Source organism: Nicotiana tabacum, chromosome 10 (genome assembly GCF_000715075.1).
Source record: "Nicotiana tabacum cultivar K326 chromosome 10, ASM71507v2, whole genome shotgun sequence".
Taxonomy (NCBI): Eukaryota; Viridiplantae; Streptophyta; class Magnoliopsida; order Solanales; family Solanaceae; genus Nicotiana; species Nicotiana tabacum.
In genome coordinates, this window is record NC_134089.1 from 131,239,744 (window position 1) to 131,254,863 (window position 15,120).

General features: G+C 38.0%; 3 protein-coding genes across 4 annotated transcripts; all 3 read right to left on the reverse strand.

Moving 5' to 3' along the window:
• Nucleotides 1-1,648: 1,648 nt before the first annotated feature.
• LOC107762804 (ATP-dependent zinc metalloprotease FTSH 2, chloroplastic) lies at nucleotides 1,649-6,154 on the reverse strand. Of its 2 annotated transcripts, none has more exons than XM_016581197.2 (5): nucleotides 5,877-6,154; nucleotides 3,415-4,654; nucleotides 3,028-3,341; nucleotides 2,638-2,878; nucleotides 1,649-2,202 (listed from the first exon to the last, which is right to left on the reverse strand). In XM_016581197.2, the coding sequence occupies exons 2-5, from the start codon at nucleotides 4,597-4,599 to the stop codon at nucleotides 1,861-1,863; spliced, it is 2,082 nt and encodes a 693-aa protein (XP_016436683.1). In that variant the 5' UTR covers nucleotides 4,600-4,654; nucleotides 5,877-6,154; the 3' UTR covers nucleotides 1,649-1,860. The 2 variants fall into 2 exon arrangements, with proteins under 2 accessions (XP_016436683.1, XP_016436682.1); XM_016581196.2 differs by having other exon boundaries at nucleotides 3,415-4,661; nucleotides 5,877-6,153.
• A 764-nt stretch (nucleotides 6,155-6,918) lies between these two features.
• LOC107762805 (uncharacterized) lies at nucleotides 6,919-8,527 on the reverse strand. Its single transcript, XM_016581198.2, has 3 exons — nucleotides 8,137-8,527; nucleotides 7,790-7,866; nucleotides 6,919-7,723 (listed from the first exon to the last, which is right to left on the reverse strand). Exons 1-3 carry the CDS (start codon nucleotides 8,287-8,289, stop codon nucleotides 7,069-7,071), a joined length of 885 nt encoding a protein of 294 aa, XP_016436684.2. The 5' UTR covers nucleotides 8,290-8,527; the 3' UTR covers nucleotides 6,919-7,068.
• Nucleotides 8,528-9,273: 746 nt separating this feature from the next.
• Nucleotides 9,274-14,783, reverse strand: LOC107762806 (protein SYM1). Its single transcript, XM_075223307.1, has 6 exons — nucleotides 14,395-14,783; nucleotides 11,194-11,349; nucleotides 10,933-11,065; nucleotides 10,805-10,844; nucleotides 9,852-9,971; nucleotides 9,274-9,778 (listed from the first exon to the last, which is right to left on the reverse strand). The coding sequence occupies exons 1-5, from the start codon at nucleotides 14,686-14,688 to the stop codon at nucleotides 9,884-9,886; spliced, it is 711 nt and encodes a 236-aa protein (XP_075079408.1). The 5' UTR covers nucleotides 14,689-14,783; the 3' UTR covers nucleotides 9,274-9,778; nucleotides 9,852-9,883.
• Between the last annotated feature and the right edge of the window lie 337 nt (nucleotides 14,784-15,120).

The following is a 15,120-nucleotide window of genomic DNA, read 5'->3' on the forward strand; positions in this document are numbered from 1 at the left end:
GCCAATCAAAAAACTAAAAGGGCACGGGAAACGATATGGTGCCTAGGAAACGTGCGCCATAATGATGCATAATGGGTATTAATGGTACCCCGAATCGATGCGACGATCCAACTCTGAACTAACGTAACGGTCCAATAATACCCCTGAAGTGTCACGTCGCCACCTCGCCTTAAGGACCTCGTTCCACGCATAATGTTCAGATTTTTCCTAACTTTTGAATCAACAGAATCTACCCATTGAGCTCGCCAAAAGGCGACCCCGACGGGCGGAGGAACTAATTGTATGGGCTAAAATCTGGCCACAAGATGGTTGTCCTTAAAAAGAACGATAAGGGGTCGACAAGTCGTAGTCGTGCCCACGAGGCGTGATAGCAATGAGCGTCTCGGCCACTGCCGAGATCGAGCCGTCAGAAAGCTTACACCGCAGAACATATGTCGTAATATGTGGGCGAGTAAGGAAGAGTACAGTCATGAGAGGTACGCTGGTTAAAGACCGATGGATAAAGAAAAAAATTGGTAAGTACATATATATATATATATATATATATATATATATATATATATATAAGGGAGCTGAAAGTTGGGAGAGGATAAATAGGCTAAAGATGAGAACCAGAGGAGATCTTCAACAACGAACCAACGACCTAGCTGTTGGTTAACACCCCTCGTAGTCACCGTTGTTGAGTCAACAAAGATAGATCTCATAGTTATCAACAACTGCCTCACATTTCCTTCTTTGCTCTTACAAGTGCGAAACAATGAATCAAAGATGTAAGCTTATTATTCATATTTGATGCCTGTTAATTATCTTGAGGAATGTTATACAAGCTTGGCCTCCTTCGATTTTGATATTCAATATGTTTGGATCTAGAGTTAATTATGTTTGGCTAGGATTTACCCTCCATTTCTCTATTAATTAGTTTAGCCTAAAAGGTTCAACACTTTTTTGGTCAAACAACCACTTCAAACAACTTTAAGGGGCTCATATGACTCCCGCAAAGTTTAGGTGCTCAACTGAGAAATTCAAATAAGTACATAGTGGTATTTATGTATTATCCCTAAATTAAAAGTAGAAATGACACCAGGTAGCCACTATAAAGGGCTGCTATTTATAAATTAGTAGTGCGTCCTGAATTTCAATTTTTCAGGACAAAAGCATCTTGAATTATCCTGAAGTTAATATTTTTAGTTTAAAATTTCAGGACGGCTAATCTCTAAATAGTATCCCTTAGAATGGCTATTTGTGCACTTGCCCAATGGGGGAGTATATCTTATTCAGGAAACATTGTTGACAGCCACATTTTGCTTTATTCTGTAATACGCTCAAAATAGTCTCATTCTTTGAACTCACCTTGCTTATTTAATTAATAAGTCAAACTACTGGTAACTTTAGTGAAGTAATTTCTCCGTCGCTTATCTCTGTCGGAAAATGGAATAAGAAAAAAATCTAGTTTGTTCCTGGTTTCCTCCTTTGAATTGTAGTAAATTAAACAAACCTGAAGTGATCCTGGGAACATAGTTTCATAGTAACAAACAACCATATTATGCTGGGAGATCCATGGACAAAATCTCGTTTGTATTGTCATATTGTGATGTGTGGATTGTGACAGAGGAGTTTGAGACCTGAAAAGTGCTTAAAAGCATGGAAATGAAACAACTCATCCAGTATCTTGGAGAAAAGCATTACAAATTTACAATCAAGAAACTACTAGTTCTATTTCAAATGCAAAAACTGCTTATAACACACATGCATAAAATATTTCAACTTTTTTGATAACCTATCTCAAACTATTGTATATACCCTGAATCAATCAGGTGGATGAGTTTTGAATTGTACAAATTGAAGCATATGTTCATGTTATTATACAGTTGCTGGGGTAGGTACAACAGGAGCAACTCGGTTTTCAGCAGGAATTTCAACAAATTCTGAGAGAATAGCGCGGAATTCATCTCCAGTCATCGTCTCCTTTTCAAGGAGGACTTCCACAATCTTATCAATTGCTTCACGGTTGTTGCGGATGTGGGTCAATGCAATCTCATATGCGCTGTCTGAAAGCCTCTTCACAGCACCATCGATGTCTTCAGCTAGCTTTTCTGACATAGAATTCCTGGCCATCATTCTCATGATTACATCACCACTTTGGGCTGAAGAATCCATGAGTGACCACGGGCCAAGTTCAGACATCCCAAAAGTGACAACCATCTGCAGGGACAGTTTGTCATTTTATAGAACTAAGTTATCTAGAAAGAAATTTTCAGAATGATAAGTTTAAGAAGAAAAAAAGATGAAAACTACTCCCTCCGCTCCATGTTCTGTGACAGTATTTTTCTGTTAGCATCTAAAAAGAATGTAACATTTCTATGTTTGGAAACAAGTTAACTTTAGATTTCTCACTTTACCCTAAGAATGCTTTGATAGCCACAAAAATCTCATGGCATGTTCAAGATCACAAGTTCCAAAAATCTTTGTTTCTTCATTTTAAACTCCGTGTCAAGTCAAATGGTAGACATGAGGTTAAAGTTCATTTAATTTAAATTAAGCAATCTATAAAATTTCTAGTATCTATAGATTACCTCAACATAAACTCCATTCCAGAATCCTTAAACACAAAAAGAAAGGCACTGAAGGTATGTATACCTGTTTTGCCAAACCGGTGATCTGCTGCAAATCGCCTGCAGCACCAGTGGTCACCTCAGGTTCACCAAAGATAACTTCCTCTGCAGCTCTTCCCCCAAGTCCTCCGACAATTCTAGCAAAGAGTTGCTGCTTGGATATTAAGGTTGGATCATCTGCAGGAATGAACCAGGTCAAACCTTTTGCCTGACCACGTGGGATTAGTGTGACCTTTTGAACAGCATCATGCCCTGGAGTAAGAGTTCTGCATGGAAAGGAACATAGAGTGCCATTAGAGGGAATTGAAATGCCAACACAGTAATAAATAGCTCATAATATTGTCTTACAATAATGCTTATACAACAGATGTATATCAGGAGCCAAGAGTAACTAGCTAATAATGTAGCAACTCACCCACAGATGGCATGTCCAACTTCGTGGTATGCCACCAGACTCTTGCTCTTGCCATCAGTCATGACTGTTCCTTCCATTCCAGCCACTATCCTATCAATTGAATCATCAATCTCTTTGGACGCGATTGCCGTCTTACCACGTCGACCGGCAAGAATGGCTGCTTCATTTAAGAGGTTAGCAAGGTCTGCACCACTGAAACCGGGAGTCCTCATGGCTATAACTTCAAGAGAAACATCGGAATCGAACTTCTTGTTGCCGGCGTGAACGTTTAAGATCTCTGTTCTTCCCTTGATATCTGGAACATCCACACTTACCTGCACAAGAAATCAAAAATTAGTTCCTTGCAGAAATCAAAGTTCAAAAACCGAAGCAAGGACATATGCTTACTTGTCTATCAAATCGCCCTGGCCTCAGCAAAGCAGAGTCAAGAATATCTGCACGATTGGTTGCCGCAACAACTATTATACCAGTATTTCCTTCGAAACCATCCATTTCCGTCAATAGTTGGTTCAGGGTCTGTTCCCTTTCATCATTCCCTCCTCCAATTCCAGTCCCTCTTTGCCGCCCAACAGCATCAATTTCATCAACAAATACAATGCAGGGAGCATTTTCCTTGGCCTTCTTGAAAAGATCGCGGACTCGAGAGGCTCCTACACCAACAAACATCTCAACAAATTCTGAACCTGAAATTGAGAAAAATGGAACACCCGCTTCACCAGCAATTGCCTTTGCTAGCAGGGTTTTCCCAGTACCAGGAGGACCAACAAGAAGAACACCTTTTGGAATACGAGCCCCCACTGCGGTAAACCTCTCGGGCTTCTTCAAAAATTCTACTACCTCCATAAAATCTTGTTTTGCCTCATCTACACCAGCAACATCATCAAACGTTACACCAGTGTTTGGCTCCATTTGGAACTTAGCCTTTGATTGACCAAACGCTAATGGGTTACCAGGCCCACCAGGACCTCCCATTCCTCCGGGAGACCGCCTTGATAGCAGGAAAAGACCACCAATCAAAATAAGCGGGAATGCCAGATTCCCAATCAAGTTGAATAGGAAAGAACCCGAGTCCTCTTGGGCATTGTGAGCAGCAAAGTCGATGTTCTTTTCCCGCAACTTCTGAAGGAGTTCCTGGCTGAGCCCAGGTAGTTGTACCCGAACCCTCTGAACCCGGTTTCCTAATTCTGGAGATACAGCCTCAACAATAGCTATGGTCCCGTTTTCGAACAAATCTACTTTTTGCACCCTATCCTTGTCCAAATACTCCAAAAATCTAGAATAAGACATCCTTGAGTTAGAAACACCTTGCTCATCAGCGTAGGCTTTTCCATCACCTAACAAAGCAGGTACTCCAAGCCCAACATTTCCAAGCAATAATTTGAGAAAGCCTCTTCTTCCTTCATCTGGCCTTTGCTGAAGAGATGATTTTACAGCTATTCTCGATGTTTTACTAGAGGATGGAAGATTTGGGGAGAATAAAATTTTCCTGCCATAAATCTCCTTCCTGAAAACTTTCTGCTTTCTATGAGTGGACAAACTATTTCCTGCTATGCATACTGATGAAGTAGACATATTGATACACTCACAAGAAACAATAACCTTGCAGAGTTCACTTCTATTGATAAATCTGCAAACTAGAAACGACAAAGTTGATAACTGCAACTCCGCAAGTTACAAGGAAATAAATCAATCAGGTATAGGACTGGTAATCATGCCCATTTAAATAACTTCTAAATTATAGGGAATTCATTGCGCTAGCAAGTTTTTCCCTTTTCTATTTTATATCTCAATTTAATACATACTTAAGATAAATACCACTGATCTCAATGATGATAATTCTGCAACCCATATTTAAGTATATCAATTTCATCTAGCAATTGATAGCTCCTATTTTCCTTTCTGGGTGGCATGAACATTGCCAGTTAAAATTATGCAGCAAAAGTTTAGGTGTATTTACTGCATGCAAATGCTTAGCATCTGATTTTTGAAGTTTAACCTATATTACAAAGATCTTTCATTTACTTTAACACGTATCAACCGGATGTGACATGGATATGGGTAATTCATGCATATTCTTTAAAATACTCTAAAAATTAGCAAGAAACTAACACATCCATATCGGATATTTGCACACACCCGTATTGTATTGGTTTACCATGTAAATAGAGTGTAACTATATCTAAGTACTTTAAGAAGTTATCTTCAAACATGGATCTCCATTAAGTTTAAGTTACAAAACAAACAGAAACCCCATAAATCATAATTGAACATTACAATGGATACTTTAATCAAGAGAATCCTCAAATCTTAACATTTTCATAGGTTGTTAAAAAGAGACATATGAATTTGAATGCTACTTGGAATGAAGACAGTGAAGGTAATTCATCTGAAGGTAAAATTTACTCATTTCAAGCCTTTGATTATTGCCAATCTCAAGAATTTTCTATAAAATTTTTAGCTTGGCACCTGGGTATCAAGTAAAAATTGAGCTTTGTTAGCTCAAGAAATTCAAATCCTCCCCTTAAGATAGCCAGTTATGTGTGTTCCATTAATAATAACAAATAAAAACCCAACCAATTGAAGTTAAAACTTTTCCACATATCAAAAACTAAGGCTTTTGAAATATCCATAGCTCCCCTTCTATTGTGAATAAATAGGCCATAACATAAGAAACTATCTTCATAGCTTGAGGAATGTGTGTGTGCGTGTGTGTGTTTATATACAAAACTACAGGTGAAGGAGGAGTAAATTCACTGAGGCATTATAACGAACAGATTTCGATCAGAAAACAATACAGATTTAAAATTAAGAGCCGAGTAAGGAAGCAGAGTAACAGAAAGAGAAAGTACCTGACAAGCTGAAAGAGGAAAGATATTGGAGTGTGGGGAAGATGGGAAGAACAAAGAGGGGGTAATTTAGAGGGAGTGGATGTGGTTTAGGAATAGGGTACGTGGCTTTTTCCTCAATGGATAATTCAGTCGACAATTCTTTCACAAATTGCTGTTTGATTTTTCTACGAGAATATTTTTGGCAATTTTCGAAAGATTTTATTTTACGGTGTGGCCACTCTTTAGTCAATTGGCCTCTCAATTTCTTGCCTTGGGTGTCATGACAAACATGGTACTCCGCAGTCCGCACAAATTTTGTGGCCGTATATTTAAAAAAAATTCTTTATTTTTCTAACTTAGGTGTGGAAAAGACCTTTGGTGGAATAAAAACTTGTGTAACTAAGTGATGCAGTGAAATATTATTCTTACCAGAAAAGTTTAGTCAAGAGTAGGATGAAAATTGTACTATGAGTTTAGTAGTCTTTATTACTACTAGTATTTAACTGTGATTTAACAGAACAAGGTTAGACTATGTACAAAGCATTTAATTTGTGATCAATCATTGTCAAGGATTAAGAATTGTTACTTTTGATGGACAACTTACCACCTTTTCCGATTTTTTCATTTGCATATAAGCAAACTAAAAGGTGACTGCAATTTCATTATAGTTGACAACAAACAATCATTTTTGCAAAGTAAAAAGGGTCTCCTATTTCTCGTCCTATAAAGAATGTCCGCATTATTGGAAACAACATCTCTATCTTTACTAGGTAGGGGTAAGGTCTGCGTACACACTACCCTCCCAGACCCCACATATAGGAATATATTGGGTATGTTGTTGCTGTATAAAGAATCTCCGCATTGTTGATCGCCCTAACCAGCCTAGGCTAGCTTTGACGATTGTCATCTCTTTCAATCTAGCTTAAATACCTATTTAAGCTATTTTCAGAAAGGGCAGCCTCCCTAGTAGGGTGGTTAAAAAGAAGGCCGCGGATTTCTGACCTCCAAGCCAGAACTATATGGGGGGGGAGGGGGGGGGATCTCTCAATTATGAAAGAGCCAATTTTTATTCAAGCAAGATATTTCCTTTGTAAGAAGGAACAAATACATAATACATCTCTTTGTGTGTTCAGATACAGGTACTATCTACTAACAACAGAAAGTGAATAAACGCAAGGCAAGTAACATTAGCCTAAAAACTAAACAACCCAATCTAGCCTCTGGTTAATCTTGGTAAGAGAATGGATCTAATATGATCCAGTTCAAAATTCTCATCAAATGCTCTCATAATGGAAATAAGGTCCCTTTCCACCATTAGATCATGTGGCATCGTGTTTACAGAAGTCCTAGCCGATGAGTCTGTGCTTTCTTTCATCCGTTCGCAAATTGCAAAGCGACAAACAGGACACGAGCCATGGCTCGTCACCCATGGAACAATACAATCTTCGTGGAACATGTGACTGCATGGAGTTACTGTCACCATTTCTTTAGGCACAAAATCTTCCAAGCAAATGGCACATCTTTTACCATCTTCGTCGTTGTCCTTTTTCAATTCGTTGGTAGTACTATTATTCATGTTATTGTTCAAGCCTCTAAAATAAAGGCTTACTTGTCTTGCAACTTTTGTTTGTACAGGATTGTAGATTTCTTTCTTGAGCTTATTCAAGGCAGACTTTTGCTCATCTGGGCTCAATTTGGATTCGTCCTGGTTTAGTGGCTGGTTCTGCATAAACCAAGGAGGAGGAGATTCAAATGGAGGTTGGCTTGGCCTAGGATCTGGTGCATGTCTTGGTATGTCATCGTCGTGGACTAGCACTCGAACAGGAGGATGAGGTGGTCTATGTCGTGGTTGACCTGGATATGGATAACTGCAAGTGGTTCTTGAAATGAATCTTGGATTTTAATCTGAATAAAGAATAGAAGAAAATGTTTACCTGGTTGCACCATGAGGTACTGGAATTGATCTCTCTGTTACAGGCAACCATGGATCATGAACGACACGTCTATAATTCTATGAAACACAAAACACCTCAAATCAAATCAAGTGGAGTATATAGGAGCTCTTTCTGGTGTAAATATATACAAAAGCGGATTCATGATTTAAACTTAATAGGTTCAACCTTAAGGTTCTTAACAGTAAACTCTAGCTTTTGAAAACATGTATTCACATTTTAATATTTGTTCAAATTTTGGTGTTTAATAACATGACATGTATATGTATGTCCAGTGTCGAAATACTGGCTTCAACCTCTGGTCATGTAGAGGAGAAGGAGAGACTTACCTGAGGGATATCTCGGGGAGGTGTAGGACGAGGGAAAATGGGTTGCCATCTGTTCCAGTTGCTGTGCTCAGGTTCATGTGAAGTAGAATCATGCCACTGTTCAGGACTCCAATTCTCATTTGGTGTAAAATTATAAGGTCTGTAACTGCTCATGTTTTAAGAATTTCCTCTTAATCTCGGTCTCTGTATCCTCTCCTTTTGTGTTGTTTTCTTCTTTAGTTCTGCATTGTTTGGGGCAAGGGGGAGAGGAATAAGAAACTATAGCTTAGGAAGCTTCAAATTTGGGCAAATAAATGGCACATATACTTGATCCATGTTAGCTTGTTTCTCTCGAGTTGCTATAATACTGTACGATGAGGTGAAATGTGATTCTTTTTCTCAATCAAAAGGTGCTTCTTTGCGGTGGGTGGTGTATGGAATAAAAGACAAATTAAAGTAGTAGAGAAGTAAAGAATCCAGTTCTTGGCTGCTAGTTGCGTAGTTGTGTCTTTGGTTCTGAATGTAGATTCTCTTCATAATTTAACTTAGTGTCAGTGACTTTCCAGAGCAGCAAAATCAACGGACGGATTCATGTCTTTGGCCATCTTATCATGTTACCGAGTTGGATTAATCAGATTTGCAGAACGTCCAAAGCCGAACCGTCGTAAGTGTGAAAGAAATCAAATTGGAAAAAACGGAAGCTAGAGTAGGTGGACGACCAACGTAAGATTGTGCTGAATCCTCCTAATATTGATTTACGGACTGGAATGGTCAGAGATGATTCATATAGCCAAACTCAACTAGTTTAAGATTTTGACGTAATTGATCAGAGGATTCATATAGCCGAACTCAACTAGTTCAAGATTTTAACGTAATTGATAGATATGATGCTATTCATAATTGGAGATAATTGGCACAATGCGCAGGTGTATGACTTGAGATAATGCATATCAAAGATATGATAACACTCTCCACGAGCAGAGATGTTGAACACTCCATGTTATATAATCCTCAACCAACATTGCACATTTCTTGTGCTGAGTATCTATCGGAAACAGCCTCTCTACCCCACAGGGTAAAAATCTGCATACACGTTATCCTCCCCAGACCTCACTTGTGGGATTATACTGGGTTGTTGTTGTTGTAACATTGCACATTTCAGAAAGCGAAGTTTATTAACACTTTCCACTTAAGATAGTTGGCATTCTAAAAGGGAGTTCCTCAATCCTCAAGCTGTCCATCATAGAGAAATTTGACATGATGACTTCCTATATGGAAGTGCAGCAGCACTTGCTTTCAAATTGCATACTACAAAAACTTCCTTTTGCATGTATGTCATCTGGCTCGAGCCAACACCTAACGGGGAAAAGAAGGCCAAGAACCAAAGAAAGAAAGAAAATTAATGAAATAATTTGGTCAAAATAGCCAATCAAATGCCTTCCATGATAGTACTGGAGTCATAAACCGAAGAAAGCTCCACTCCTGGAGAACTTATAGCAATGGCGAAACAAATTCTCTAACATTTCATGTGTAACGAGGTGCCAGCTGAGCCACTGTGGAATGCTAGTGCAAATCACCTTTGGAAAATCAGAAAGGTTTCAACTAGTGCCTCCGGACACCATTTTTGTCTTGACAGACAAGACTGTTATATCAATTGCGCATCCTAAAATTACAAAACTAAAATTAGTCTAAGACATGACATATCAATCTCAAATATGGGCTAGGCTAGCACTAACCTGCTTTCCCCTGTCAATCACTTCGATGACAGTTACTTGCTCATAGTTGCTGACAACCAAAAATTCCAGAATATAGAAGCCATCGACATGAAAGCAACACGAGCTTGAAGAGGAATCACCCTATGAATTTCCAACACAGAAGTTGTCATATTTCATCATACTAAAGGCTATTCAGTTACTAGTCTAACCACAAATTCATGCTAAGAGCAGGTAAATTACTAGTATAACCACATAATTCAACCTGAACGAACGGAAATTAACAATAGCAGGTTCCAGAGGCAAGTAGATGAAAAGAGAGGAACATGTGATTGCATATGCCTTTTGCTAAAATTTTGTCTGATGACAAAGATCAATACAATTTGTAACACTAAACCAGAAATGATTATCCTTTCAGAATGATGACAAAATAAGTGTTCTATGAGATCATGCCATAGGGCTACAAGCCTGCACTAGAAGAAAAATTCTTTGTGGAGATTAAAAATCTTACATGCACGCTCAGACGTATTAATGATGCTAAGGAGCAGTAGCAGGTCCTTAACGTAATGCAAACAATGTAAATGCTCAGAAAACAAGCTTATAGCCACTAAAATCGACTGCAGGTGCATAAATCATAGCTCAAAACACGTTAATACTACCAGAATATGGACTGTTTCGCTGACCAGACGCCAACTGCAAAGAAAAGATGAAAACTACAAAAATAGTTCCAGAAATGGAATATTTCAGATATGACTTCTGGCATTGGTGCTAATTGAAGCATAAAGCATTGTATGCAAGGGCAATAGACATCATATCACAAGCAAATCATATAACTAAAACAATACCAGGACCCAGAAAAACGTTTTTACGAGAATGAGAAAAGCTTCGATTACAGCTAGGCTAACAGAGATCAGGAAATTTTTTTAATTTATATTGTCCATCTTTTAGGAAGGGGCTGAGGGTAGTAAAAGACATACCAAAAGTTCAATACACTGACAGGGATCCAGAACCTAAATCCTGCAAGAGAATGAAGAACGAAATCAAGCTTTGTAGGGAAGAAGGAATTAAAGCAACCAGCAAAGGAATGTAATATGGAAATGCTTACCAAAAAGCAGAGTTGGAAGGGCATCTTTCTGATACTTGTTCGGAAGATCTGAAAGTTTCCCCAGCCATAAATTATTCCATGCAAAGATAACAGCTATTACAGCAGGACCTAGTACAATTTGGTTTAATACAACCTGAAACAAAGAGTATTAAAGGTACTGGTCAAATGGAGCCAGGTCAAACTCATTACTTATAAAGAATTCTTTTTTAATTGGCAAGTCAACCTCATCATTAAAACAATTCTGCTCAGAAGCATAACTACCTTCATCAATATATTCTCCACTATTTGCTTGGGCATACATCTGTCGAGATACGAGTACCATGCGTAAGTACCAGGACCATATAACAAAAATCCATATGAAGCCATCCGGATGGATCGAAGCCAGTCATGCTCAGATAGGAGAGCACCAATCATATCCTAAAACGGGATTTGGTTAAATACAAAATTCAGATTAGTGTGTAAATACCCCCAAATTTACCTCCTTAATTCAGTGAATCAGATAAGCAAAGGGAAGCCATTGTATGAGAGTGAACCGGACATGCAATTTTTTTTTTTTTTTTGGTGCTAACTCATAAGACATGCAAAATCTTTAGTTATTAAGATGTGTTGGCGAATGTATTGAAAAGCTACTGGCTCTAAAATGTATTAATCAATTCAGGAATGGAAAAAAGAATGATGCCGCTATTGAATAGTTCATTAAGAATATGAAATTTCCCTAAGGGGTTGATTGGCCAACAATATCAACAGAAAGACGGCAAATATTATCAAGTAATTGGATATTTTATTCACAAGAGAAAGACAGCATTCAACATGTAAATTCATAAACTATTAGAGAAAAAATTAAGTTGATAAAGCAAAAACATTTTAAGCAGAAAAAGCAACCCTCCAGAGAGTTAAAGTGAGAATAAATTTAAAGTTGCCAATAGGCAAATGGAGCTGGCATATGGTACGTTGGTCAAGCAAGGAAGTGTCTGTTGTGAAGTTGAAGGGTGCAGAGGTGGATCTAGTTTGACCTCTTTTCCAGAGTTGGAGCTAGGATTTAAACTTTATGGCTTTTAAATTCTAGGAGAGCGACATTTTATGTTCCTAACTGGGTTGTGGGTTCTGAATTTAATTTTTGTACATGTTTAGTGGATTTTTAAATACAAATACAGAGTTTGGACTAAAGCTACTCAGTTCGACCGAACCCGTATGTCGGATTCTAACTCCACTCCTGCTCTTTTCCTAGTCTGTAGATGAGTTGCAATATTCACCACGCACAGGGAGATTTCTCCATTTGCCTCTTATCTGGTAGGACTACAGGAGAGTATTTCCTTATTCAGAACCGAAAGGGGAATAATATGAAAAAGGATATACAATCTCTAGCCCACATATAGGTCACGGGTTCAAGCCATGGAAGCAACCACTAATGCTTGCGTTAGGGTAGGCTGTCTACATCACACTCCTTGAAGTGCGGCCCTTCCCCGGACGCTCCGTGAACGCGGGATGCCTTGTGTACCCGGCTGCCCTTAGAGAGAAAAAAGAAGAAGAAGATGAATAGAAAGTAAACCCTTCCCTTTTCCACAATTGTCTTCTGTAGAGTCAACAGGAAAAATATAAGCAAGAAATCAAGATTTTATTTGTGCTTGGCTTTTCCTTTCACTTTACAGAAGCACATGATATAGTGTACCTCTGCGCGGAGAGGTTAATAGACCTGACAGGTCAATAATGATGGAACTATGCACATGCTGTGCTTAAGAAGCCAAAAGCCAATCGGAATACATTTTTCTCCAGCCCGTTGTCCTGCTATAGAGAATCAATAGCTACAACCTAATTCCAAATGTAAGTGTTGTTACTGACAAAGGGGAAAACAGAAGCGACACATATATAGTATAGGTGACTGGTTGCACCAGAAAAACTTTGTGTCAGAGACATTGACCATGAATGCATGTAAACCATTTTATGGTAGAAAAATGTTCTTAGGCATGATGCTCTTCAAACCTTATCCCACTTCTCTGCTGGAAGAATTCACAAACACAACAATTCAACAAGTACGATATCTTCGTCCACGCCCAATCACGAGAAAATTCTTAGCAGCTAATAATTTAAGACCTTAAAAGAGACTTCTGATAGACAAGACGCTAATCTTTGAAAAGAGAGATTAAAGCAGGTAAAGCACCAGCTGGAGGGAGGCTAAGGTTGTCTCAGAAACAAATTTTTCTTAAGCTCCTTAATTTTTGCTACTGAAGGTAAAATTACATACCTTATCAAATTACTCCTTGCAGTGCAGCAAGTAAGTCTATGGTTCAATTAGAGAGTCAGAGAGTGAGGATGCAATACCTACTTAAAGATGAGATAACTACAATGAGAAGACATTAAACAAAATTCAGATAAGTACCAATATGGATCGAGTTAAGAACCATAAGCACATATACGAGGGGCAAAAAGGGCAGGCCAAATGAGCCTATTGATTAGGAATAAGTTGTTCCAATGGAACCGCATGAAGTATAAGCTGGACCGCGATATGTGGAAGTAGGCACATATTGGGAGATCATTAATTCCGGCCTCCCACTTTGATTCGTTGTTCTAGGTGACACTTTCTCCCTAAAGTATGAAATATCTGAAGGACAGCAACAAGCATCTATGTGCAATACAGAAACGGTCTGCAGACAGCAATAACATTCTAATGATATCTGAGACAATAAATCTCGTTAGATGTCAAACCTCTTTTTCCATCAATTTTACATCATTTTCATTTTGAAGCCCACTAATTACCTCTTGGACCATACATCTTGGTTCCAAACTAATACTCTCGAGTTTCGATATTGGTCTGGAATACATTTCTTTTTTATGATTATCTAAAAAGAGGGACTATGCCAAAAAAGAACTGGTTCGTGTTTAACATAATTACATTAGTGTGAATTGCTTCAAAAAAATATTCTTTCATCAAGGAATATCAATCAGTTTTTCAAGCTTCTCTCAAGATTCAATTTTGACACGTCCTGCATACGCCTATACTAAAACCCTATTATAAGCAGAGTAGCTGAAACTTTCTTTTTCTTTTTTTTATAAGGTGAGGTTTTATTAAACATAAAACAATGTCAAGCTGATATTGTGAAATTACAAGCAGAGTAGGTGAAACGTTGTTATATCAGCAGTCAGAACTTCACTAATATGAGCAGACCTGAGTTTCTAAAAACTATCCCTGTAACATAAAAATCATAAGCAATCAAATTTACCAAAGTTATAAACTGACAAAAGAGACAATTCAGAATACCACAACTCCCAAAATTACCTTCATAAAACAGCCAAAATTCCCAGCACCCATTACAAAAAAATGGGTTCAAGAAACTCAAGTGGTTTCTCAAGAAAGTAGACCAAATTTTCAAATCCACAATTTAAATGTCAATGATTTTTTTTTGTTATACTAGAAAAATAACCTTAATTTTACCAAAAAAAAAAAAAAAGGAATAGAAAATTGACCATAGGATGAGGTGGATTAGGAAGGGTGTCTTTGTTCTTGAGCCAGCGGTCACGGAGCTGAGCTAAGGTGTCACCAGTAAGGGCAAGAGAGCTAGCAGTCATGGCTTGCTTCAGAGGGAAACGATAATCGCTTCCACCATTTACATCGGCATGTGAGGATTTTGATGCATTACTACTGCTTTTACCTTCTTTTTTACCACTGTTTCTTCTTCTCCTTCGTTCAAAGTTCCATTCTTGAGAATGAAAAAATCCCATTCCCCATAGACTCCCATTTCCACCACTCAATGACCCCATTCCTGTTTTTTTCCTTCTCTCAGACAAATAGTGGCGCCGTATAGAGAGAGGAATTACAGTATGTTTCACCAAACTTCTTGACAAATGAAGTGCGTAAAAAGCACATTTGGTAACTAATTTGGGTAGAAATTCAAAATTAACCTAATTTAAAAAGTGCAACTGACTAATTGAAAATTAGCCATTCTCAAATTTAATTACCTAAATTTGAGTCTATTTTTCAAGCGATAATAAAATCTGGACAAAAATACCCTAAATTAATATTTGAAAAGATTCCAACATAATATGTTTGGATTTCAAAATTTGATTTTTACAAGTTAAACTCCAGCATAATATGTTGTAATTTGCATACAATGTGTCTTTGAAATTTGAACTTCAATATCATGTGCTGGAGTTTTGTATGCAAAATTTTTCATAATCCAGCATATTATGCTA